This window comes from Schistocerca piceifrons, chromosome 6 (assembly GCF_021461385.2).
Source record: "Schistocerca piceifrons isolate TAMUIC-IGC-003096 chromosome 6, iqSchPice1.1, whole genome shotgun sequence".
NCBI lineage: Eukaryota > Metazoa > Arthropoda > Insecta > Orthoptera > Acrididae > Schistocerca > Schistocerca piceifrons.
The window spans coordinates 256383600-256411085 of NC_060143.1; the positions used below are offsets into that span (position 1 = coordinate 256383600).

Consider the following 27486-nt stretch of genomic DNA (forward strand, 5'->3'; position numbering starts at 1 on the left):
AGAATTTAGATCGAATTCAGAAAGAATAACCATGTTAACAATAAACTGCAAGAATTAAAGTTTCACTCTCATAAACTGTCATACACCTATAACTGCAGACAACAGTAGAAACCTGGAGAAGGTAAATCAAAGCCGGGATCTTTTAGAATCGGAAATTTCTATCATACTTAAAAGGATGGTTTAAATACTTCTTGGTGACTTCAATGTGCAAATTGGGAGGGAAAAGAAATTTAGGACTATTGTAGGTGAATATCCAGCACACTCAAGAACAAACAGAAATGGTGAAAGACTGATCAATATGTGTAAAATGTTCCAGTTAACACTCATGTCCACACATTTCCACAAACTACCAAGAAAAGCCAAAACTCGGAGACATCAAAATCCAAACCTAGGAGAATTTCAACTGGATCACATAGCCATATCTAAAAAGTATATCACAAAAATTATGAATGTTAAAATAGTCAGAAATGGGGAATTCGACTCAGATTATTATCTCTCTAAGATTAAAATAAAATTTCTCCCATCTAAAACAAAAAGGGTGACCAAGAAAGTATCAGATGCAACACCACTACGGCTAATATTACAAAAGAAAATATAAAAAAATTTAGAGAAGAAATTGAGACAAGTAAAGAAGGTGACTGGTGTGAACTCCAGATGCAAATAACTCAAGCTGCAGAGAAAACTTTAGGATTGGCCAAGAATAAAAAGGAGACATGGTGGAATGAGGAGTGTGAAAAAGCACTGATAGAAAGAGCTCAAAAATGGAGAAAATGGAGATGTTAAAAAAAGGAAGACTTTCAACAATTCAGACAACAAATAAAAGAAACACCGAAAATAATCTGGAAAATCAAAAGAAACTTTGTAAATTCTCAGTTTTTTGAAATAGAAGAAAATTTCACCAAAAATTACAAATTTTTACCAAACTTTTAAAGACATACTTAAAGGATATCAGGCACCAAGTATTTGTTTCAAAGATGAAAATGGCAAAATGGGATTAAATAACAAAGAAAATTGTGAAATCTTAGCAACATTTTTTGAAAAGCTGCTAAACTGTCCAGTTCCAACAGATAAATTATAATTTCCAGTGACACCTCAAAATCTAGAGGAAGACTTTCCACCAACAGAGTTAGAAATTCATGAAGCCATCAAAACACTCAAAAACAATAAAGCAAGTGGTGAAGACTCTATTACAGCAGAATTACTGAAGTGGTCAGAACCAAAAATCATAAAGGACCTACAACTGCTTCTTGATAACATTTGGAAAACTGAAAATATTCCAGCTGAATGGAAAATAGCGTTAATCCACCCACTACATAAAAAGGGAGACAAACAAAATGTCAATAATTACAGAGGAGTGTCACTTCTGCCAGTAGCATATGAAATATTATCAAAAATTCTCCTAAACAGAGTGGTAGATACTTTAGACAAACAACTGGGAGAATATCTGGGTGGTTTTTGAAAAGGAAGATCCTGTGCAGAACAAATTTTTAACTTAAAGTCAATAATTTGCCATAGAATGTTAACCAGCAAACAAATAATAGTGCCATTTATTGATTTCAAGAAAGCATTTGATTGTATAGACAGAGAAACAATAGATAAGGTCATTAGTAAATTTGGTGTTAAATCAAAATTAGCAAATATAATTCGTGGAACACTAACAGGTACAATATCTAAAGGTGATGGTTTATCATCTTTGCTGCTTAACTGTGTTCTAGAAAAATTGTAAAGATCTGGAATTTGGACTAAAAAATCACAAAATTGAACCAATAACTGTGGGAAGGAAAACAAATGGAATCAAGGTAAACTGCTTGGCTTTTGCAGATTTTGCAATACTTTCAGAAAACCTGACAGAAGCAGTTATTCAGATAAACCTTCTGGAAAAAATAGCAAACAGAACTGGTCTCAAAATTTCAGTTGAAAAAACAAAATTCATGACAAATATAAAAAATGTGCCAAAATTCATAGAAATACAAATAGGTAAAACAGAGCGAGTAAATAAATTTATATATCTTGGAGAGACTATACAACAGAATGGACTAGAAAAATCTGCAATGGATGTAAGAATTAACAAAATAGAAAGAGCATATGGTTTGACCAAAACTATTTACAACAAGAAATGTATGTCTAGCAAACCAAAACCAAAACACTACACCACAGTGGTATGACCAGAATGTTTATACGGATCTGAATGCCTAATGATGAACTATAAGATGGACAGACTAGAGGTACTGGAAAGAAGGATTATTAGAAAAATAATAGGTGCAATAAAAACTGCAGATGGTTGGAAAATAAGAAGTACTGGGGAGCTCTACAAAAATATAGAGAATATATCTGAAGTAATGGCCAAACAAAGTTAACGTTTTCCGGACACCTCTACTGAATGGATGGAAACAGACTAACAAAACAAATACTCCTATATTTATGGAAGAAGAAATCAACAATAGCATGGATTACATAAGTAAGGAAAGATCTAGAAAGAAACAACATCAAAGAATCAGAAATAAAAGAAAGAAACCATTTTAAAAATAAAATACTAAATCTGGAAGGCTTTCAAAGCAGAAGAAATAAAAAATTGGGAACAACATGGACAGAAGCAAGGGGGGGTGTTAGCCTGAGGCATCAATGTATTGTCAGTGAGCTGGGGGGGGGGGGGGAAGTGTGGACATAAAAAAATGTAGAGGGAGACCAAGGCCTGAATACAGTAAGAAAGTCCAAATGGATGTTGGTTCAGGGATTATACAGAAATAAAGACACTCGCATAGGATAGACCGACATGAAGAACTACATGAAACTAGTTTTTTGACTGAGGGCCATAACAACAAGTAATAAAAAAATAACACATAATTACACATAATTAAGATGAGTAATATTTTCACACTGTATCTTTAGAATGTAATTTTGTGCATAAAGGAGTAACGGTAAACATTATTTTCAAATCTTAATTAAAATGAATAGCTGCTCTATTATGAAATGATTTGATTTTAACATACTGTTTTATATTTAGCCAGAGCATCTTTTAAATATGATCCTTTTAAAAAGTAGTGGTTTTTGTTCATGACAGTTTTGCCTGATCAAGTGCAGGTAAAATATTTACACAGATATGATTTTGCCTCATTATCTTACAAAAGTCCCCTTTGCCACTTTATTACAGACAATTATGTACCTCCCACTTCATATAAGCCTTTTATTTTATCAATATCAAAGTATTACATCTGTGTATGAAATAATTAGAATATGTAATGTATATGTAACCTTACTTTCTGGTAAAATCCCTTTAACTGTGTACTTTCTACTTTTACCAGGTGGTTTGGACACACATATATATATATAATAATCTGTGCCATCTTCACTAAAACTTTATGTACTGCAAAGTACAGTTTATAGTTTTCCTTACCTCTGTGTTCCAGAAGATGTCTATGTGATGGTACTGTCCATCATCCAATCGTGTACTTTTATTTATCTTCATTGTAAGTACACCAGAACCAAAATTGATTAACAGTTTTGGTAAACCTTCTTCTATCTCCAAGGATATAAAATCTAGCAACAGAAAAAAACAGGTGTGTCAACCAACTTTCATGATCTGTGGGGATTGAGTACTGAATTAGCAAAGGAAATGCTATGCTACTCATTAGGATTTAGTTGATAGAAGAAATGTAAAATCCTCATAGAAAAAAAGTGCAACCTGATGTGAGAGCCTGTTCATTGCTTGATGCTGCAATGGGTCCATTGTATAATAAAATACCATTTGGGTTCCTTGTTCTGAATTCTACACTCAGATGTGATTTGTCACAAACACTAAGGGGAGGGAACCATGCCCATCCATCTCCCTGGAATGCTCTTGTAGTTCCTTGGCATCTTGGGCCATGATAACCATGTGGACAGGAACAACTGAAAAGAGAAAACAAAACTATTAATACATGCAGGGAAAAATGGTCTCTTTCCTACAACTTCGAGGAATAGAGTAAAAAAATTAATTCTGATATCTAAATATATTAGAAAAATGTATGTATGTTTTACATTTCCTGTGCAGCACTGTGTGAATAAGAACCCCCGACTTTCTTTCCAGGGGAGGGGCGAGGGGGGGGGGGGGGAGGGGGGGGGGGGAGGCACAGGATGACATAGAAGCATAACTCAGGAATGTCTGTAGGCAGCTTCAACTAAATATTGTATATACATGACTCATTATTTGTATAAAAATACTGTGTGGATAATATACCCTCACCTACCGTCCCTAGCAGTGGGTGTAAATATATTTGATAGTGATTATTATTTTTGGAGCTGTTAGGCTCATTGGTGACTTTCTTGTTGATGTTTTGCTCCTAGTGAGTGTGTGTGTGTGTGTGTGTGTGTGTGTGTGTGCGCGTGTTTGAAGGGGAAGGGCAGGGGAATACAAAGATAGTGACATATCAGCCCATCTCTGAAATTCCTGAAACAATTTCTACCAAACTCGGAACATGCACCTCTTGTAACCTGGAAAAAAAGCACAACTATGGCTGAGGATGGAGGTGAAAAAGGATGTTGTAAAAGAATAACTCAAATATGCCCTGATGCTATTTCAACGAAATTTGGTATATACATGACCCATTTTTTTGTGTATAGGTATTGTAGGAGTAAGATAACCCCACTAACTATAGAGATGAGAATGGTGCTGAGCAGGGAGTGATCTGTAAAAATGTTTCTTTCCTTTAAAAGGCTGAAGTGGAATTTTTCTCATACATGTGCTGTTCAGTGTGTCAATCAGGTTGTGACAATGAGCACTGCAGCAAGTAAATTGTTTTGGCTAGTAATAATAATATAATACATAATCTGAATAATGCAATACATGTGACATAAAAGGATGAAGCTGTGGGTAAGAAGGTAGTATGTATTAAAATGAACTGCTCTACTATAATGTGCGTAAAACTTCCACAGTATCCAGTTAAAATTCAAGGAATTAAAAATATTTAATGTCCCTCAGAAATTTACTGAAGAGACAGTTATGTTTCTTAATATAAATCTCAACTTAACAAAAAAATAAAGAACTCTCAATATAAATCTCAACTTAACAGAACTAGAAACCATCCACACAACAATAAGAAAAGAATAGATTGATACTCACCTCATAAAAGGGGTGGTGAACAGTAGAGGAAAAAAAAAAAAAGTGTGCTACATATTATAAGCTGTTGGACTAAATCTTTCATTGGATGTCAGACAAAACAAAACATACATGTATTTATTTACTACACACACACACACACACACACACACACACACACACACATACATACATGGCCGCTATTGTCTCTGGGTGCTAAGACCCGAAAGTTACTGTATCTGTGGTAAGCTCTCTACACATGGGATTCAGTTTCTATATGCACTGTGTTACTAGAAAACATGTAGGTTTTACACATCTAACTGATATACCTACCAAAGATATTTAATGGGTAACCATCAGTTCTCTGCTATATAATTTTCTCTGTCTCTCCCATAAAAATGTGCCCTTTTGGCATGACATGTATGTGAACTCAGCAACTCAGTTAAATAAAAATGAGGCAATGTAGAGTCTTTCTCCTCTTCCTAACCTTCTGCAAACTACACTCCTTTCCTCCACAATGAGGGAGCTAATAATTCTGTAACAAAGATAGCTATTTGCACACTTATGTGTGTCTACCTGCAGTACTTACAATTCGGCATCCTGAAATTAAGTACAAACCAGCCACTCTGGCTCCATGTAATACAATGCTAATACTTGGATCTTTGCCAGCTTTCCAGCTATTAATTACACTTACAGTACTCGTTTACATGTTTATGTGTCATCACATGGCACAGTTGATGTAAATGCATGGACAAATTGGTCCAGCTTCCTTTTGGTGAAGTTTTATGACTTGTTTTCCATTTATGGAGGTGGTTGTCAGTCCTATGTCCAATCTCTTTCAGAGGATGGGTAATTTTTCGTCAGGATTTCCTCCCCTTAGCCTTTGGGAAGCCAACCCCACATACTAAAAGGCAGTGGCATCTTTACCAGAGCCACATTAGCTGCCTTCTGATGGGCCTTCACAACCATCATAGCAGTATCTCAGCACATGTAATCCCCACTGTACATCACCCAATTAGGCAGTCCTTAACTTTGTGTCACTATGCATCTCCAATGACATGGACAAGGGGTTGGACTTTGGGAGGCCTATTGGTCCTAGACACAGGAAAAAGGGGAAAATTTTCACTTATCCTATAACTAATGAACATGCTCCAACTGAGGAAGTTGGAGAAGAGGAAAATGTGTTGTTTTATGAACTCCTGGAAAGAACATACACTGATCAGCCAGAACATTTTGACCACCGACCTACTGTCAATACAAACCTGTCCAGGTGATAGCAGTGTCACCTGGAGAGGAATGACTGCTAGTCAGACACATACATGATGCATTTTAGTATCAATGAGAGTGCTGTTCGTGTGCAGAATAGGGAAGGCGCACAGTTTATCTGAGTGTGCCCAAGGGCAACTGTGATGGCCTGGAGGCTTGGAACGAGCATTTCAGAAACAGCACAATTTGTCAGGTGTTTGAGGAGTGCTAACACATGGCAAAACCAAGGTGAAACCACATCCAGATGTCATGGAGTTGGGCGGCCACCCATCATTACAGATGTCGGACATAGCTGGCTGGGGACACTGGTAAAACAGGATGGGCAGTGAACACGGTGGAACAAATATCAGACTTTAGTGCTGGGCAAAGTACAAGTCTGTCTAAACACACAGTGCACCAAACACTACTAACCTTGGGCCTTCACAGCCGATGACCCATGCATGTGACAATGTTAACACAACAACACCAGCAACTACGATTGAAATGGGCATGCGACCATCAGCTCTGGATGTTAGTAAAGTGACAGAGAATTGTATGGTCTGATGAATCTCAATATTTTCTTCATCAAGCCAATGGGAGCACACAAATCCGTCACCGTCCAGGGGAACAATTCCTTGACACCTGTACTGCAGGATGGAGACCAGCTGGCAGCAGCCCCATTATGGTCTGGGGAACATTGATGTGGGCATTCATGGGTCAGGTGGTGCTCGTGCAAGATAATATGATGTGCCGTCACAAGGCCAGGAGTGTGATGGAGTGATTTGAGGAGGACAGTGGTGAGTTCCAGTTGATGCACTGGACCTCCAACTCACCAGATCTGAACCCGTTCAAAGACATCTAGGATGTGATCGAATGTGGCATCACAGCCCATTGCCCCCTCCATGGAATTTATGAGAATTAGGTGACTTGTGTGTGCAGATGTGATGCCACCTCCTTGCAGCAACCTAACAAGTCCTCATTGCTTCCATGCCATGACGCATCCCCACTCTTATCCATGCCAAAGGTGGCTATTAGGTAAGTGGTCATAATGTTCTGGCTGATAAGTGTATGACGACTGCCCTGTCCATGGTGTAAAAATAGTCACTGGTGATCTAAACGCTCAGGTGGGAAGGGAACAGATATTTAAACCATCAACTGGATCCTGTGGCAAACACACCACAAGCAACAATAATGGAACAAGACTCATCTTACTGGCAGCATTCTGAAACATGGTTGTAGATTCCTTACAGTTAATGCACAAAGAAACATGGAATTCACCAGTTTGATTGATCATGTGTTGATTGATGCAAGACACAAGTTGGACTCCTTGGATGTGAGGAGCTCAGAGGTCCAAATGCAAATTCGGACTACTTTTAGGTATGGGTGTAAGTGAGGATTAGAATCTACAATGTATCTAAAGGAACCTGAACCAACAAACAGAAAGATAATGTAACAGCTCTAGAATCAGAATGAGATTTTTCACTCTGCATCAGAGTGTGTGCTGATATGAAACTTCCTGGCAGATTAAAACTATGTGCCTGACCGAGTTTGAGTCTCGGTCCAGCACACAGTTTTAATCTGCCAGGAAGTTTCAGCTCTAGAATCATTTGCAGTTACTGAGCTACACCAGGAAAGCACATCACGGATCCTTGAAAGGTCAGGAGAGTGCGACAACTTCAACGATCAATGGGAAATGATAAACACTGCATTGGAGGAGCTAGCAAATGAAACACTGCAGACTGAACCAAGGCACATGAGATCACCTTGATTTGATGCTGGTTGTGAGATAGGAACAGAGGAAAATAGCGCAAAATACAGAAGAACGTAACTATCAAACTGCACAAGAGCAATGGTGGAAGCTTAAAAAGAAACAAGGATGTCTGAAAAGAGGATCCATCAATGAAAAAAGAGAGATTGTATGGAAGCAAACACCAAAGAACTAGAGCTTCTGAGGAATCAGAGTAATGTGAGGACATTTTATAGTTAAGTAAATGCTGCCCAGAAACATTTTAGTGAAAAAACTACCTTGGTATAGGAAGAAACAGGGAAAATCATGTGTGACAGGGAAGAGATTTGTGAGAGATGTCACTGATAAATTCCTCAGTTCCAGAATGATACCAAGATGTCCAACAGATGTACAAGGATTAAATGACTTGGATGAAAATTCTGGATCACCAACTCTAGAAGAGATGAAAATTGCTTTGAACAGTTTGAAGAACAGTAGGTCACCAGGAGCAGATAATATTCCAGCACAATTGTTCAACCAAGGTGGCAGTCAATTTGAACAGATTCTCCTAAAACTGGTCATTTCAGTATGGGACAATGAGACAATGACTCAGCAGTGGACAGGAGGAATTAAATGCTATGTATACAAGAAAGGAGATAAGCTGGAGTGTGATTACTATCGAGGAATTATGCTGCTAAACTTGGGATATTGTGTAGACTGTAACATACTGACTGACCATCTCCTCCCAATAGTTTATAGAGTTTTTAGTTCGTATCAGTGTAGAATTTTCCCAGGGAAATCAACAATAGACCACATCTTCACCCTAAGGCAAATTTTACAAAAGCCAATTAAATTCAGGATTAGTACACGTCATCTTTTCATTGACCACAAATCAGTGTATGATTGCCTAGACAGACCCATCTGATTCTACGTTCAGGTTATTATCAATTTAAGTACTTAACAATTCAGAATGTTCTGTTTAAGTTATTGATTTTCCCTCATACAGTATTTCTAATTGTGTGGATGAACTTCGTGCACAACAGAACTACATATGTTGGGTTTCATCCAAGCTCTGTGTTAATCCATTTGTAGGACTAGGAACCAATTATTAATATTCATGAAAATTTCATTTATGTTTTCAAGCGTTGAAGTTCTCCATTAGGCCTGATTTTAATATCTACATTTTCCATTTTATTCAAACAACAACTCAGCAGAACACCCAGAAGCACACTCTTAGTCAGTTGCACCAAGAAAACCCAATAGATCACGGAACTACATCTGCTTGTTGCTTAAACGAGGGTTGGAACTTTAATAGTGGTAACCATTTATTTACAGCTAATACAAAATAGAAATGGGTTTCAAAGTTTTTCTGACCTTCGAAGTAGTCACCAGCATTGTGTGTAACCTGTTGCCAGTGATGTGGAAGTCGTAGGATACTCTTAGCAGTGCTAGTTGTGTTGACAGTTCGAGTGGTGCGGCCTATTGCCTGACAAATATGTAGCAGTTCTGAAGCGAATGCCATGAAGTGTTTCCTTTAATTTAGAAATCGAGTTGAACTCATGAGGGCTTAAGTCAGGGGAGTGCAGTAGTTGGTATAGCACTTAGCAGCCCCATGAGTCAAACAAATCAGTAACAGCTTGCACTGTACGTGCTTGAGCATTGTCTAGCAAAATTATGGTCAGGTCCTGCAAAAAGTTTCATCACTCCTGTCTCTAAGCTGGTCATAGGCTGTGGCCCAAAAATGAACAGCATAGAGACAGAAGTGATGACTCTTTCTGCAGGACCTGACCATCATTTTGCAGGACAATGCTCAAGCACACACAGTGCAAGCTGTTACTGATTTGTTTGACTGATGAGACAGCTAAGTGCTATATCACCTACTGCACTCCCCTGACTTAAGCCCTCGTAAGTTCAACTCAGTTTCTAAACTGAAGGAAACACTTCATGGCATTTGCTTCAGAACTGCTACAAATTCATTGGGCAATAGTCCGCACCACTTGAACTGTCTACACAACTGGCACTGCTAAGAGTATCCTATGACTTCCACACCAGTGGCAATGGGTTATACACAATGCTGGTGGCTACTCTGAAGGTCAGCAAAACTTTGAAACACATATCTGTTTTGTACAAGCTGTAAATAAATAGTTGCCACAATTAAAGTTTCAACCCTCGTATGATGGCAGATAATATATAACAAGAAGATATCTGTATGTTGAAAAGAGTGACAATTGGCCCTAAATAATTAAAAGTGTAAAGTCAGCCATATGATTACTAAAAGGAATCCATTAAATTTTGGTTATACAGTCAATCACATGAATCTAAATCTTGTCCATTAATTGAAACATGTATGAATTACAATTGTGAACAACGTCAATTGGAATGATCACATAGATAATGTAGATAATGCTGTGGGTAAGGTGAACCAAAGACTGTATTTTATTGGCAGAACACCTAGAAGGTGCGGCTAATCCATTAAAGAGACAGCCTACGTTATGCCTGTCTGTCCTCTGCTAGAGTATTGCTGTGTGATTAGGGGCTGCTTACCAGACAGAACTGACAGAGGACATTGAAAAAGTTCAAAGAATGGCTGCCCATTTTGTGCTGTCACAAAATAGGGGAGAGAGTGTCTGAATGTGATGTGCGAGCTGGGGTGGCAATCATTAAAACAAAAGCGCTTTTCACTGTTGTGAGATCTTTTAATAAAATTTTAATCACCAACTTTCTCCTCTGTATGCAAAAATATTCTGTCCATGCCCACCTATATAGGAAGAAATTATCATTGTAATAAAATATGAGAAATCAAAGCTTGCATGGAAAATTTTATATGGTCCTTTTTCTTGCATGCTGTCTGAGAGTGGAATGGTAGATAAATAGTGCGAAAGTTGTCCATGAGCCCTCTCCCAGGCACTGCAGCCACTTCCCCCCCCCCCCCCCCCCCTCCTTTCCATCATTACCCAACATCACTCTGGGTGGGCACAACTAAACCAAATCCTTTGCCTGGGATTAGATTACTTATAATCACTTGCAAAAATGAGGAACATTCTATCCAAAATGCTTGACAACCCTCCCTAATGATGTTCTGCTGCCGATCAGATCTGCGGAGTATCCAGGTCCATTCATAAGCTATGTCTAACCACAACACTTTCCATATGGGTCATACATCCCTGTTAAATATTCTGGTGCAAGACCTTTTCTATGCACCCACTCAGCACATTCACTCCTGCCACAGCTATATCCTTCTTTGTAAGATGCAGGGTCACCTGTGAAAGCAGTTGTATCATATGTCAGCTCTGCTGTAATTTTGCACAGCACTATATGTGGTCACATCCAACAACCAGCTTCCACTTGATTGAATGGCCACTGACGAACAGTGTTCAGTAGCAGATTTGACCATCCAGTAGTGGAACATGCTACTGGGCACAAAATACTTAACTTCAATGGCTATTTCAAAAATCTTTGCTGTTAGGATACCCCCATCCCACCATAACGGAATCTGTGAACTATGTACATGTGGAAGGTCCTCACAACACATCATTTGGTCCCCAAACCCTCCTGGCCTCAGTGTACATCAGCTACTCTTACTTGGCCACTGTACGAAGTTGCCCCTATTTCACTCATTCTACGTGCACACCCTCCTTTCAGCAATTTTCTCTTCCTCTGCTTTATCTACTCTTTCCAACCCACTCATCCATGTCATTGTGTGTCGCATACAACTCCCTTGCTGTGTCAGAGTGAGATCGCTAGTGTAACGTTCACATCCCGTACCCTTGCTGCTTCTCCCTCCTCTCAGCCATCTGTGTCAGACTTCCCTGCAACCACCGGATCCTATTGCCACCATTCCCCCCTCTCCACTCTTTATCCTGTTGTCCATTACACTGGATATAACCACTCAGCACAACAAAGCTGCACTGCTGGTACAACATAAACATCTAAGATAATGTAGCTGTGCAGGTGTGAGTGTAATCTCTTCGCTCTGAAGAAGGGATCATTCAAAAGCTCAGCAACATTTCCAGTCATTTTTATGTGCTTACCAACCACTCAATGATTCAGCTACATGAACTTCTGAAAGATCACGCATGTGGTTGCAGTACCTGAGTTCTGTATAAATAAAACATGTACATTGTTGTTTAAACAATATGTAGTGTATGTCCATCTCAATGTTTATTACAGCAGTGTGTGAAAAATTTGAAGAAAATCAATCAATACGTTTTTGAGATTTTTGGTTGTTGTTGTTGTTGTGGTCTTCAATCCTGAGACTGGTTTGATGGAGCTCTCCATGCTACTCTATCCTGTGCAAGCTTCTTCATCTCCCAGTACGTACTGCAGCCTACATCATTCTGATTCTGCTTAGTGTATTCATCTCTTGGTCTCCCTCTACGATTTTTACCCTCCATGATGCCCTCCAATACTAAATTGGTGATCCCTTGATGCCCCAACACATGTCCTACCAACCGATCCCTTCTTCTAGTCAAGTTGTGCCACACATTTCTCTTCTCCCCAATCTTATTCAATACCTCCTCATTAGTTATGTGATCTACCCATCTAATCTTCAGCATTCTTCTGTAGCAACACATTTCAAAAGCTTCTATTCTCTTCTTGTCCAAACTATTTATTGTCCATGTTTCACTTTCATTCATGGCTACACTCCATACAAATACTTTCAGAAATGACTTCCTGACATTTAAATCTATAGTCAATGTTAACAAATTTCTCTTCTTCAGAAATGCTTTCCTTGCCATTGCCAGTCTACATTTTATATCCTCTCTACTTCAACCATCATCAGTTATTTTGCTCCCCAAATAGCAAAATTCCTTTACTACTTTAAGTATCTTGTTTCCTAATCTAATTCCCTCAGCATCATCCGACTTAATTCGACTACATTCCATTATCCTCATTTTGCTTTTGTTGATGTTCATCTTATACCCTCCTTTCAAGACACTATCCATTCCATTCAACTGCTCTTTCAAGTCCTTTGCTGTCTCTGACAGAATTACAATGTCATTGGCGAACCTCAAAGTTTTTATTTCTTCTCCGTGGATTTTAATACCTACTCCGAATTTTTCTTTTGTTTCCTTCACTGCTTTTGAGTTTTGGTAACAATGATAAATGATGTGATAAAAGTAATGGGATAGTTCCTAATATCATGCCAGACCACCTTTTGCCCAGTGTAGTGGAGTAACTTGAAGTGGCATGGGCTCAACAAGTCATTGGATGTCCCCTGCAGAAATAATGAACAATAATGCCTCTATAGCCGTCCATAATTGTGGAAGTTTTGCCAGTGGAAGATTTGTACACATACTGATCTCTCAATTACATCCCATAAATATTTGATGGGATCATGCTGGGTGATCTGGGTGGCCAAACCATTCACTAAAATTGTCCAGAATTTTCTTCAAATCCATCACGCAAACTGTGGTCTGAGGATATGGCACACAGTCATTCACAAAAATTCCATCATTGTTTGGGAATATGAAGTCCATGAATGGCTGCATATGGTCTCCAAGTAGCTGAACGTGGTAATTTTCAGTCATTGATCAGTTCAGTTGGACCGGAGGACCCATACATTCCATTCAAACACAGCCCATCATTACGGAGCTATCACCAGCCTGCACAATGCCTTGTTGACAATCTGGGTCCATGGCTTCATGAGTCTATGCCACATCTGAAACCTACCATCAGCTCTTACCAATGAAATAAGGACTCATTTGACCAGGCCACTGTTTCCAGTCATCTAGGGTCCAACCAATATGGTCGCGAGCCCAGGAGAAGCATTGCAGGTGATGTCTTTCTGTTAGAAAAGACACTTGCATCCATCGTCTGCTGCCATAGTCCATTATCACCAAATTTTGTTGCATGGTTGTTATGGGTACATTTATTATCCATCCCACACTGATTTCTGCAGTTATTTCATTCAGTGTGCATGTCTGTTATAACTGACAACTCTACAAAAACACCGCTGCTCTCAGTCATTAAGTGAAGATTATCGGCTATGGCATTGTCCATAATGAGATATAATGCCTGAAATTTGGTATTCTCAGCACTCTCTTGACACTGTGGACCTTGGAATATTTAATTACCTAATGATTTCTGAAATGGAATGTCCTATGCATCAAGCTCCAACTACCATTCTACATTCAAAGTCTGTAAATTCCAGTTGTGTGGCCATAATCACATCGGAAACCTAGTCACATGAGCAACCTGAGTACAAATGACAGCTCCACCAATGCACTGCCATTTTATACCTTGAGTAAACAATAATAATGCCATCTGTATATGTGCATATTGCTATCACATGACTTCGGTCGCCTCAGTGGGTATGTGGTCAATGATAATATTCTTCTATCTGCCCATGTTGTTGTTGTTGTTGTGGTCTTCAGTCCTGAGACTGGTTTGAGGCAGCTCTCCATGATACTCTATCCTGTGCAAGCTTCTTCATCTCCCAGTACCTACTGCAGCCTACGTCCTTCTGAATCTGCTTAGTGTATTCATCTCTTGATCTCCCTCTACGATTTTTACACTCCACGCTGGCCTCCAATACTAAATTGGTGATCCCTCGATGTCTCAGAACATGTCCTACCAACTGATCCCTTCTTCTAGTCAAGTTGTGCCACAAACTTCTCTTCTCCCCAATTCCATTCAATACCTCCTCATTAGTTATGTGATCTACCCATCTAACCTTCAGCATTCTTCTGTAGCACCACAATTCAAAAGCCTCTATTCTCTTCTTGTGTAAGCTACCTATCGTCCACGTTTCACTTCCATACATGGCTACACTCCATACAAATACTTTCAGAAACGACTTCCTGACATTTAAACCTATACTCAATGTCAACAAATTTCTCTTCTTCGGAAACGCTTTCCTTGCCATTGCCAGTCTACATTTTATATCCTCTCTACTTCAACCATCATCAGTTATTTTGCTCCCCAAATAGCAAAATTCCTTTACTACTTTAAGTGTCTCATTTCCTAATCTAATTCCCTCAGCATCACCCGACTTAATTCGACTACGTTCCATTATCCTCGTTTTGCTTTTGTTGATGTTCATCTTATACCCTCCTTTCAAGACAATGTCAATTCTGTTCAACTGCTCTTCCAAGTCCTTTGCTGTCTCTGACAGAATTACAATGTCATCGGCGAACCTCAAAGTTTTTATTTCTTCTCCGTGGATTTTAATACCTACTCCGAACTTTTCTTTTGTTTCCTTTATTGCTTGCACAATATACAGATTGAATAACACCGGGGATAGGCTACAACCCCGTCTCACTCCCTTCCCAACCACTGCTTCCCTTTCATACCCCTCGACTCTTATAACTGCCATCTGGTTTCTGTACAAATTGTAAATAGCCTTTCGCTCCCTGTATTTTACCCCTGCCACCTTCAGAATTTGAAAGAGAGTATTCCAATCAACATTGTCAAAAGCTTTCTCTAAGTCTACAAATGCTAGAAATGTAGGTTTGCCTTTCCTTAATCTTTCTTCTAAGATAAGTCGTAGGGTCAGTATTGCCTCACGTGTTCCAACATTTCTACAGAATCCAAACTGATCTTCCCCGAGGTCGGCTTCTATCAGTTTTTCCATTCATCTGTAAAGAATTCGTGTTAGTATTTTGCAGCTGTGACTTATTAAACTGATAGTTCAGTAATTTTCACATCTGTCAACACTTGCTTTCTTTGGGATTGGGATTATTATATTCTTCTTGAAGTCTGAGGGTATTTCGCCTGTCTCATACATCTTGCTCACCAGATGGTAGAGTTTTGTCAGGACTGGCTCTCCCAAGGTTGTCAGTAGTTCTAATGGAATGTTGTGTACTCCAGGGGCCTTGTTTCGACTCAGGTCTTTCAGTGCTCTGTCAAACTCATCACGCAATATCATATCTCCCATTTCATCTTCATCTACATCCTTTTCCATTTCCATAATATTGTCCTCAAGTACATCACCCTTGTATAGACCCTCTATATACTCCTTCCACCTTTCTGCTTTCCCTTCTTTGCTTAGAACTGGGTTTCCATCAAAGCTCTTGATATTCATGCAAGTGGTTCTCCTTTCTCCAAAGGTCTCTTTAATTTTCCTGTAGGCAGTATCTATTTTACCCCTAGTGAGATAAGCCTCTACATCCTTACATTTGTCCTCTAGCCATCCCTGCTTAGCCATTTTGCACTTCCTGTCGATATCTTTTTGTGACGTTTGTATTCCTTTTTGCCTGCTTCATTTACTGCATTTTTATATTTTCTCCTTTCATCAATTAAATTCAATATTTCTTCTGTTACCCAAGGGTTTCTACTAGCCCTCGTCTTTTACCTATTTGATCCTCTGCTGCCTTCACTATTTCATCCCTCAAAGCTACCCATTCTTCTTCTACTGTATTTCTTTCCCCCATTCCTGTCAATTGTTCTCTTATGCTCTCCCTGAAACTCTGTACAATCTCTGGTTCTTTCAGTTTATCCAGGTCCCATCTCCTTAAATTCCCACCTTTTTGTAGTTTCTTCAGTTTTAATCTACAGTTCATAACCAATAGATTGTGGTCAGAGTCCACATCTGCCCCTGGAAATGTCTTACAATTTAAAACCTGGTTCCTGAATCTCTGTCTTACCATTATATAATCTATCTGATACCTTTTAGTATCTCCAGGGTTCTTCCATGTATACAACCTTCTTTCATGATTCTTAAACCAAGTATTAGCTATGATTAAGTTATGCTCTGCGCAAAATTCTACCAGGCAGCTTCGTCTTTCATTTCTTAGCCCCAATCCATATTCACCTACTATGTTTCCTTCTCTCCCTTTTCCTACTGACAAATTCCAGTCACCCATGACTATTAAATTTTCGTCTCCCTTCACTACCTGATTAATTTCGTTTATCTCATCATACATTTCATCAATTTCTTCGTCATCGGCAGAGCTAGTTGGCATATAAACTTGTACTACTGTAGTAGGTGTTGGCTTCGTGTCTATCTTGCCCCCAATAATGCGTTCACTATGCTGTTTGTAGTAGCTTACCCGTACACCCATTTTTTTATTCAATGTTAAACCTACTCCTGCATTACCCCTATTTGATTTTGTATTTACAACCCTGTATTCAAGTGACCAGAAGTCTTGTTCCTCCTGCCACCGAACTACACTAATTCCCACTATATCTAACTTTAACCTATCCATTTCCCTTTTTAAATTTTCTAACCTACCTGCCCGATTAAGGGATCTGACATTCCATGCTCCGATCCGTAGAACGCCAGTTTTCTTTCTCCTGATAACAACGTCCTCCTGAGTAGTCCCCGTCCGGAGATCCAAATGGGGGACTATCTTACCTCCGGAATATTTTACCCAGGAGGACGCCATCATCATTTAATCATACAGTAAAGCTGCATGCCCTTGGGAAAAATTATGGCTGTAGTTCCCCCTTGCTTTCAGCCGTTCGCAGTACCAGAACAGCAAGGCCATTTTGGTTAGTGTTACAAGGCCAGATCAGTCAATCATCCAGACTGTTGCCCCTGCAACTACTGAAAAGGCTGCTGCCCCTCTTCAGGAACCACACGTTTGTCTGGCCTCTCAACAGATACCCCTCCGTTGTGGTTGTACCAACCGTACGGCTATCTGTATCGAGGCATGCAAGCCTCCCCACCAATGGCAAGGTCCATGGTTCATGGGAGGGATCTGCCCATAAGATAAAAAAAAAAAATTAAAACACTAATGCATCAGAACAGCTTCAAAGTTAACTGCTTAGTAGCATATTAACTGTAAGAAGCCAATATATGGCTCAGATATATCAAATAATGAATATGCAATTTTATATACAAGGACTGAACAAAAGTATGGAAACGCCAAGATATAACACATTATCATGCCTAATACAGGGTTGTAAACCCACTTGCATTCAAAACAGCTTCCAGTCATCTCAGAATGGATAAATACGGGTCCAGTATGGTTTTCTATGGAAGCTTACATCATTCTTCCTGCAAAATAGAGGTAAGTTCAGGTAACAATGGTGGAAGTGGATGGTGATCCTGCACCCTTCTCTCCAAGGCAGACCACAAATGCTCAATAATGTTGAGATCTTATGGTAGCAGTGGCCAGGAGAGACACAACAATTCATTCTCGTGCTCACAAAACCAGTCCTGGTTGTGAACGAGGTCCTGTCATCTTGGAAAACAGCATTACCACTGGGGTACCACACTATACCATGGGATGGCTCTGATCACCAAACCCTCACCATATTTCACTCTGGGGACATACACTCATCCAGAAGTTGGAAACAGTGTGAAACAAGACTCATCCAACCAAATGACTTTCTTCCATTGCTCCAAAGTCCAAGCCTTATGGCTTCAGCACAGCATTTTTCTGTTGTGGGCATTTGCATCACTAATGTGTGGTTTTGGAATTTCACCACCTGCAGTTTCCAGCTTGTGCAACTGCTTTCATGTTGGGTTGTTGCTGACAGGGTTCATGAGTGTGACAATAAGTTCTTCAGTGACTTTTTCAGCTGTTTTCATCCTATTTTCCATCACAATCCTCTTGAATGACTGTCTGTCACAACCTTCAATACACTCTTTTGTCTACACTGTGACTCAGCAAATAATGTCATACACTTTTCCTGTATGAATCAACAATTTGCACATATTCAGATTTGCTTAAATGTGACGTAATGCACTTGAAATGAAGTCTCATGCCTCTTTACAGAGTGTAGGGGAACAATGCGGGAGACCCGCACCGCTTTACTAGGCAAGGTTTTAGTGGAGGTGGTTTGCCATTGCCTTCCTCTGACCATGATGGGGATGAATGATGATGATTAAGACAACACAACAACACCCAGTCATCTCGAGGCAGGAAAAAATCCCTGACCCCGCCGGGAATCGAACCCAGGACCCCATGCTCAGGAAGCGAGAATGCTACCGCGAGACCACGAGCAGCGGAACTTGAATGCACTTAGAACTATACAATTCACTGTTCTGATCATGACTAACAATTGCTACATATTGATAGGATTGCCTAGGTGCCATTAATGGTTAAATAAAACAGCACTATCTGTAGGTTTGGCCAACATCTGCAATTACATTCAAGCATGCATTTCTCACAGAGTTTCCATATTTTCATCCAACTCCTGTGTGTATGATATAACTGTGTACTTAAAATTTAATAGTTGTCACTAACCTCATTAAGCAGCTGTAATGGCTATATTGTTACCTACAAAAAGCCAGTAAAATTAAATGAATAAATAAAAGCCATCTCCAAGACCACGAACCTAACAGTGTGTGTTGTGCATTTATTAATAGACTACATATGACTCAGAAAGAGGGAGAGAGAAAGAGAAACAAGTGTCCAGCACAAACAGTGTGAAACTATTTCTGCAGTGAATAAGATTGGAAGGTATCACAGATTTTAAAGCTGAAGCAGTTAGTACATTTATGCTTCAGATACTCATTTAGTGTGTTAGTAACACATTGGTTTGGACTGCTGAGAGAAATTCTTATGGCAGTACTGTTCAATGAGACCATTGTTTCATACAAGTGTCAGTTTCATATGAAGAAAGGTCTTTTACTGTACAGCATTTCTGTTTGAAACAGAATGGTTCTTTTGTTAATGTGCCATTTGTTTCATTTACAAGAACTTATAATTAGCTTTCATATATACTTTCTGATGACAAACTAGGTAATAAATGTGTGTGTTTTCTAGAAATGTAGTTTTGTAAGGTTTTACTAGTTTGTGATTGTAGACATTAGTGCAATAATTCACTGTTATATAAAAGTATTAACAATTATCATTACACTTCTCAGTATTGACTACAGTTACTGATGTTTATGATCAAACTGATTAATTAATCATGAATCAGTGGGAAGCAAAGTAATAACTAATCCAGTCACTGTCTGATCCCTTCTTATCAAGGTTTTACATGGATCATTAATCCTATTAAATTGATTTGCAAAGTGACTGTGTATTTCCAAATCCTTAAATATTTTACTATTATTGAATATTTTCATTTCAGATTACTTCTGTGGTAGAGTATATGGACTGAGCATTGTACCACAAGCATATTTTATTCTGCTAAATGCTTGGACATGAAAGCTGGCATGGTTTATACCACCTTTGCTGCTATTACTGAACAGCCTTCTCTGTGGACATGACTAACAAGTAATTGTCCTACCAGATGAAAGGCCATGAGTATGCCATCGCCATGGAAGAGGTTGGCCATGCAATTGTGGAACATACAGATAACTTTACATGCTGTTTTACAGCCTTTGCCATTTAGATTCCTTCCTCCCCTCCCTCTTTCTTCAGTTGATCTGAATTACGTAGATGGGAACTGTACATGAAACACATACTTTGGCGCTGAAATCCCCCTGAAATCAGTCTCAGTTTATCATTGATTACAACCAGGACATTCAACAGCCAAGGTAAAGATGCCTCGAATGTCATATTCACACCCCACCTATCCTTCTGAGGTCTGCACTAGGTAGACACAGAGATTGCACCTAAAACAGCAGGAAATTCCAGAGATGTTTCCTACATTGACCCCAGCCTCCCTTCTTAAAAACTACTAACATTCCTACAACAAGAATATATATCTAGATCCACAGATTTTTCATCTAGTCTCCATTTCACTTCACCTGTAACATTAATGTACCTCTTTAATTATACCACAGCTTAGTGGAAAGGTGTTGCCTTTCTCCACCCACACTATTATTGACATCTAAGCACCTTACAATCAGTGGGGGGATGTCTAAGCAGTTTGATCTCTTAAAGCATGCATCATCATTCCCTTCCCTTACAGGTCTTCCCTTTACCTGCCATTGACACTCCTTTCTTCTTCAACTCATCTACTCTATGTAACACAACCTCAGATCACAGTTGAAAAGCAGCAGCCCCAATGCAGCAGTCGCAGCACTGGGATAATTGATCAGTGTGTGTCTGAATGTTATGATGGAGGATATAAGTTCATAAAGTGAGATAACATGTTCCTGTTCTTGTTTATACACCAACCTAATGCTCAGTGATCCTTTTGTCTCTCTGTACACACACACACACACACACACACACACACACACACACACACACTAGGCAGGTGTATAAACAAGAACACAAACATACCGTCTCACTTTATGCACTTACATCCTTCTTCTGAAACTCACTGCCCAATTATCCTCATGCTGCTGCTGCATTGGAGCTGCCGCTGTGGACTGGGGTCTGACACTGTGTTAGGCAGAGTGAATGAATTAAAGAAGAATGGTGGAGTGTCAATATACTCATTCTATTTACATATATCATTTTATAGTATCATATTTCTTACAACTGTAGATTCAAAAAGTAAAGCAGAGCTAGGGAAATTGAAATGACCAATTAGAGCCATTTTAAAAGTATCCAACATTATTTTTTATTGTTGAAACCAACAATGGTGTTTTGGCTTGACCAGTCTCTCTATGTTTGTAGACATACATAGTGCACATGCCTGATTTTTTTTCACAACAGCAGAAACAACATCGCTGGCTAGCTGTTGGCAGGTGAACATGTGTATGTGACATTTTCTGGATTTTGTGTTGTGTTGTTTAAGCTTGGCAATTTTCAAGTTGAAACAGTCCACAAGATTCAATAAGAGCATGGGGTTGAAGCAATCTGTGTCACACATGTAAAGGAGTGGTACTACCACTTCAAAGACAGCTGCTCATCACTGAGCAATGAAGCACATTCAGGTGGGCCCTCAACATCTGCAAAGAATGATGTTACTGATCACATAAAGAACCTGGTGATGAAGGATAGACAAATCATGATCAGAGAATTTTCAGATGAGATTAAAATTAGTATTGTATCTGTTCATCCCATTTGTGGAATGTATGGACCTCAGGAGGATCTCAGCAAAATTTATGCCAAAGTTGCTAACAACTGAGCAGAAGCAACTTCATTCAGACATCACACAGGACATACTGGATAGTGTGGACAGCAATCCAAGCTTTTTTAACACAGTGATTACTGGTGATGAGTCCTAGGTTTATGGATACGACCCAGAAACAAAGTTCAGGTCATTGCAATAACTGCATCCATCATCACAAGACCCAAAAAAAGCAAGACAACTCTAGTGGTGTGGTCCATGATGAGTAAACCCCAGAAGGTGCTAGTGTCAATAAGAAGTTCTACCAAGAGTTACTATATCACGTTGATGAAGCAGTGAGAGGCAAAATGCCAGATTTGTGGCCAGTGGGCAGTTGGCTAATTTGGAAGTTTTTGGCCAAACACAATATGGTTGTGATTTGTCAGCTTCTCTGTTCCCATGGCCTAGCACCAAGTGACTTCTCACTTTTCCCTAAACTGAAAAAGGGAACAGATTCCAGAACAGGGGAGATATTATGCAGAATTTGATGGAGCAACTGTGCACCGTACCAAAAGAGATTTTCCAGCGATGCTTCCGTCAGTTGCAGCAGCATTGGGAGAGGTGTATAGAAGCTGAAGGGAATTACTTTGAAGGTGACTTACATCAAACAATTGTTTCTCAATAAAGATTGAGTTTATAAATAAAAGTCATATACTTTTTTAACAATCATTGTATGTATCAGTAAAAACACAGTGATCGTATGTGGAAAGAATAACTGTAAAATTGTAAAGTAACAGAGTGAATAATCAGTTCAGGCATCAATATTCATCCTTGTTTGACTGCTTATTAAAATTTCCAAATAAAAGTTTTAACAATGACACATAAGCACATTATGTAATTACCTTATGCTGTTCCCTTTCCAGATACATGTGCCTCCATTATAACAGATACAGGTTTCAGGTTTCTTAAAATTTTGTGCTTCACATCCACATTCTGCTACAACTTGCATATCAATTCCAACAAAAGCTGTTCTGTTGGCATCTACCAAGTGTGGCAACCCACCAATTCTCACAACATTTGAACAACTTTCTCTGCATTTATGATTCTCCTGGAGACATTCATTAACGCCAACCATAAGCATTCTGATACCAGTCTCTTGCTCTATCTGTAAAGCAATAAGCATACATTTTCCGATGTAGATTTTGCAATATGAATAATCCCATGTAAATGTTATATTTTGTGACATTCAGAAAGAAACAGGTGATATTGTGCCTTTCTTCAACAACAAATGGCAAAAATGCTTTGTCTACGGCTTACTTTTCTTTAGCTTTCTGTTACGTACTTGGACAGAAATTATAATCATGGCCCCAAAATGTAACATGAGGCAGGATGTATATGGCACATGGAAAGGTATTACTATAATGTACAACTTCAGGATTATAACTAAGTGGTATCCTTTTACAAAGGCATAAACTCTGAGAGGCTGCATATCACACTGTATTAGGGGTTATTCAACGATGGAAAATCCAGGATGGAATGTAACAATATTATGAAAAGTATAGTTGTGTGGCAAAACAAGAGGTATATCATTTGAAAGGTACAGAGGCGAGTGAGTGTACTGGGACTTACCCCAGTTCACTACTACTACTGTCACTTCATCGTTACATGCCTGTGCACAGCATACAAAATATTGTGCCATAATCTAAGTATGTTATTAAAAATGGAAATAGCTTTTCCAAACTTTGTCATTATATACTTCAGCAGATTAATGTTAAAATTGTTAAATCTCAGGGTGATCAGATGAATATGTTTTGCTAAATACATTGTTTTAAGAAAATAATCAGTTGCACTAAATAATGCAGCTAGAAAGCTAAAAATTGGTCAGAATGTGCTAATTTATGTCACAATGAGCTGTGGCAAGTCTCAATTGGATCAGAGCAATATTTTGGTCAAAACTGGTGTTTTTAAGAAAAATTGAAGGTGCTAAATATTAGGCTCAGAAATAAGAAAATTCGTAAAAAATCAGTTTGATATGAAAACATTAACTATGTTACACCATTAAGCTATGTCTAATAGTCTTCAGGTAATTTACTAAAAACTAAATTTGGAACAAAAATGTCCTTGTTCATAATAGATTAAGTATATCTGTATTAATTACAGCACTTGATTACATTCAATGAATCATAAAGCTGTACCAAGTTTCACGACCTTAATGTAAATAACAATCAATACGAGGACTCTTAAAGAAGTAGTTCAGAGGTCATGTTCTACTGTCAGTTCTGTTCTAAACATTCCAGCTGGCAAAGTTTAAACACAGTTGAGCTAAATGTTTTTCTGTAAACTAAAGCTAACTTAACTCCAATTACACAAAAATTATGAAGATTGTAAATTGATACACAACAGAGTTATTAAACAATACGTGTCTGAGAAAGTGGCCATTTAGATGCTACTACCTGGTCATAGAGCGATTAACAGCAGATGTTCTGTTAGGCTGTCCACAGTGCCCATATATAAATACGGCCAGAGAGGCAGAGAGGACACACTTCGCTCTGAGCTATCATCTGTCGGCATCAGTCAAATGACAGCATACATGCTGCCTCAAATGACATCACAGCCAGGCTGCTACCAAACGTGTGTTTTTTGGTATTATAGTTGGAGTCACGAACAGTGGCAGTCGAGTTTAGGCTTATTCTGTGCACCCGCATACTCTGACAGCCATGAGCATTCAGTAGTGTTCTGAGTACCCTGCTCTGAATTCTGTAGCTAATGCGAGCATTAAACATGATTGTCGCGAGTTGTTTAGTGAATTTATATTTCATTTGTTGTGAGTTGTTATTGCTGATGGTGGTGGTAAACAATAAATTCTGCATAAGCAAGGGAGAGACATAATTTGCAGGATATACACTTCCTTCAAGTGGAAAGCATGTGCATGTGCGTACCGCAACTGTCACTTGCAATTACCAACAATGCCATTCCCGTCCATGCCTCAACATGTGTGAGCTGCTATCATTCATGGATTGGACTATAATAGCAAGTGAACTCGTGAAGACTGTACCCTGTCCTGGATTGCTTAGATTTTGCAGAAGTAACTGTTTGTGTACCACCTGTAATGGTGACTTTACTGCATGTTACCGCATGGCAAGTGGTGAGATTATTTTGCACCTTTGTGGTGAGCAATTAATTTTGATGATTAGAAGTCAGAGTGAAAGACTATTTTAATTGGAACTTACCATAGAGCTCCCATCTGAACTGCTCATAGTGCTGTTTATGACAGGGACATTATTATTATTATTATTATTTTGTTATTATCAGGAATATTGCTATGTTTGTGCATGTGAACTTTTACTGAATATATGAATCAGTCTGAATTCAAAACTTTTAATTATAGTCATACTTCTTGGTCCCATTGAGTAAATAGGGAGTGAGCACAAGAGGAAAGTGGACTTGCAGAATGGAGATTATAGTCAGTATGTTCTCCATTTCTTTCTGGTTGACTGCAAAAATAGCTTTCTGGCTCTTGTAAAAGATGGCAAAGCTAATAAAATCCATCTGACACCCCACATATGGTGCACTGGTAGGGAAATTGAACACTTATAGTGATCAGAACAAAAGAGCAAACTTGGTAGATACTAACAGGATACTGTAATGAAATATGCCAATGCCGAAACCTGTGTGAGAATAGTGCTAAGATTTTCTTGGAAACTAAACTGTTAATGTTAGTCACAGTAACCTTGATTGTGATGGAAGGAGGGAAGAAGACAACACTAGATCCTGATTACCACCAGCACTGAGTTTAGAAGAAGACGGTGCATCGTCAGGGAGCTGTGTGGTCCTGCGAGCTACCTGCAAGATATGGTGCAGGCTCACTCGTGACTGACAGAAAAGATGAAACCAGATAAGATTATCATGGGACTAGATGATAAACTGCCTTGGTATTGGCAGAAAGAACCATTTCCACATGTAGAGATAATATGGATAGGTTTACTGAATATCTGGAGAGAGTTGAAAGAGCAGCAGCTGCTGAGAAGCAGGTGCAACATAATAATAGGTCTTCTAATAATCATGTAAACAACAGCAATAATGACAATGGGAACATGAATGTTAGAGGTATAGAGGTCCAGAATACAAAATGTAATTATTTTGGTCAAGGTAATGGTAGAGGAAGAAGGGGTAGACAGCAACCACGCTTTATCAATAATTATTATAACTAAAGCGGAAATGTACATAATGTGCCATTGAGACAAGATTGAGAGCAGAATGCTACTCTATCTGATACTGTATCAAATGAACACAACTGGCCATGAAGGGAAACTAATTCCCATCTATGAGAAAACTGGTGCTCACCAGGTGGAAACAGTAACACTAATGTGAGAGTTGTACACCATCATGTATCACTTATATTTTACTGTCTGTGTGCTGCCCACAATGATCAAAAATACATAGAAAGTGGTGGGGTTATTTTCCACTTCTGTGGTGAACAACTAACTTTGATGATTAGGAGTCAGGGCGAAAACCATTTTGATTGGAACTTATCATAGAAGTCTCCCCTGACATGCCCGTAGTGCTGTTTATGACAGGGACATTATTATTATCAGGAATATTAATAAGTTTGTGTACATGAACTTTTAGTGAATATATGAATCAGAAATCAAAACTTTTGTTCATGGTCATAGTTCCTGAGCCAACTAAGTAAATAGGAAATAGAAACATTTCTTTCAGTGAGCACAAGAAGAATGTGTACTTGCACGCTGGAAATTATGGTCAGTATGTTCTCCATCGCTTTCTAGCTGACTGCAGAAATAGTTTTCAGGCTCTTGTAAAAGACAGCAAAGCTAATAAAATCCACCTGCTGGCCCGTTAGTGTTATTCTCCATATAGTGAAGATGGTGAGCCTCCAATAGGCACACCAAAAGACAGTCAGAAAATGAGTTTTCAGCCAACAAGGCCTTCGTCAGAGATGGAACACACACACACACACACACACACACACATACACACACACGCACACACGCACGCACACACACACACACACACACACACACACACACACACACACACACACACACACACACACACACATTACTGCAGTCCCTAGCTGCTGAGTGTGTTGAGTAGCAACTAAGTGTTTCATAATATTGTTGTAGTAGAGGTTATTTTAGATACAGTATCTAGAGAAGCTTTTGTACTTAAGATTTTAGTTGATTATAGTAAGTACTTCCTGAATAGTACAACATAAGCCCTAAGAATTCAAAATATTATCTACTACAAGCTTTTGGAAAATATCACTGGACAAAGCAAACCACAGACCCAACTGAAGCATGAAATAATTTGGTTATGAAACTAGATATAGCCGCTTTCCAATTCAAAGTAGTGTGCGCTGTAACCTCACAGTGAAATCATAGAAAACGATTGTGGAAAATGCTTTCAATAGTAGGTGATATGGCGTGCTGTTAATGTCATTAAATTTATTGACAATGTGACAGTGCCAACAAAGAAGGTGGTGAAACATAAAAGAAAAATATTGAAACTGAGTTAAGTTGATGGTGTGATACCAACTAAGTGCAGTGGTTTTCAAATACACTATGTGATCAAGAGTATCTGGACATTCCCAAAGACATACGTTTTTCATATTAGGTACACCTACTGCCATGTA

At 38.9% G+C, this 27486-nt stretch overlaps 1 protein-coding gene across 1 annotated transcript in view; it reads right to left on the reverse strand.

Moving 5' to 3' along the window:
* The window catches only part of LOC124803259 (neural-cadherin-like), a 121275-nt gene extending 98301 nt beyond the window's left edge, over nucleotides 1-22974 (reverse strand). The window contains exons 1-3 of the mRNA XM_047264442.1: nucleotides 22736-22974; nucleotides 3683-3888; nucleotides 3395-3537 (exon numbers count right to left, since the gene is read on the reverse strand). Of these exons, the coding sequence (XP_047120398.1) occupies nucleotides 3395-3537; nucleotides 3683-3888; nucleotides 22736-22974 (588 nt within the window). The remainder of the gene's footprint in view (nucleotides 1-3394; nucleotides 3538-3682; nucleotides 3889-22735) is intronic.
* Nucleotides 22975-27486: the final 4512 nt, after the last annotated feature.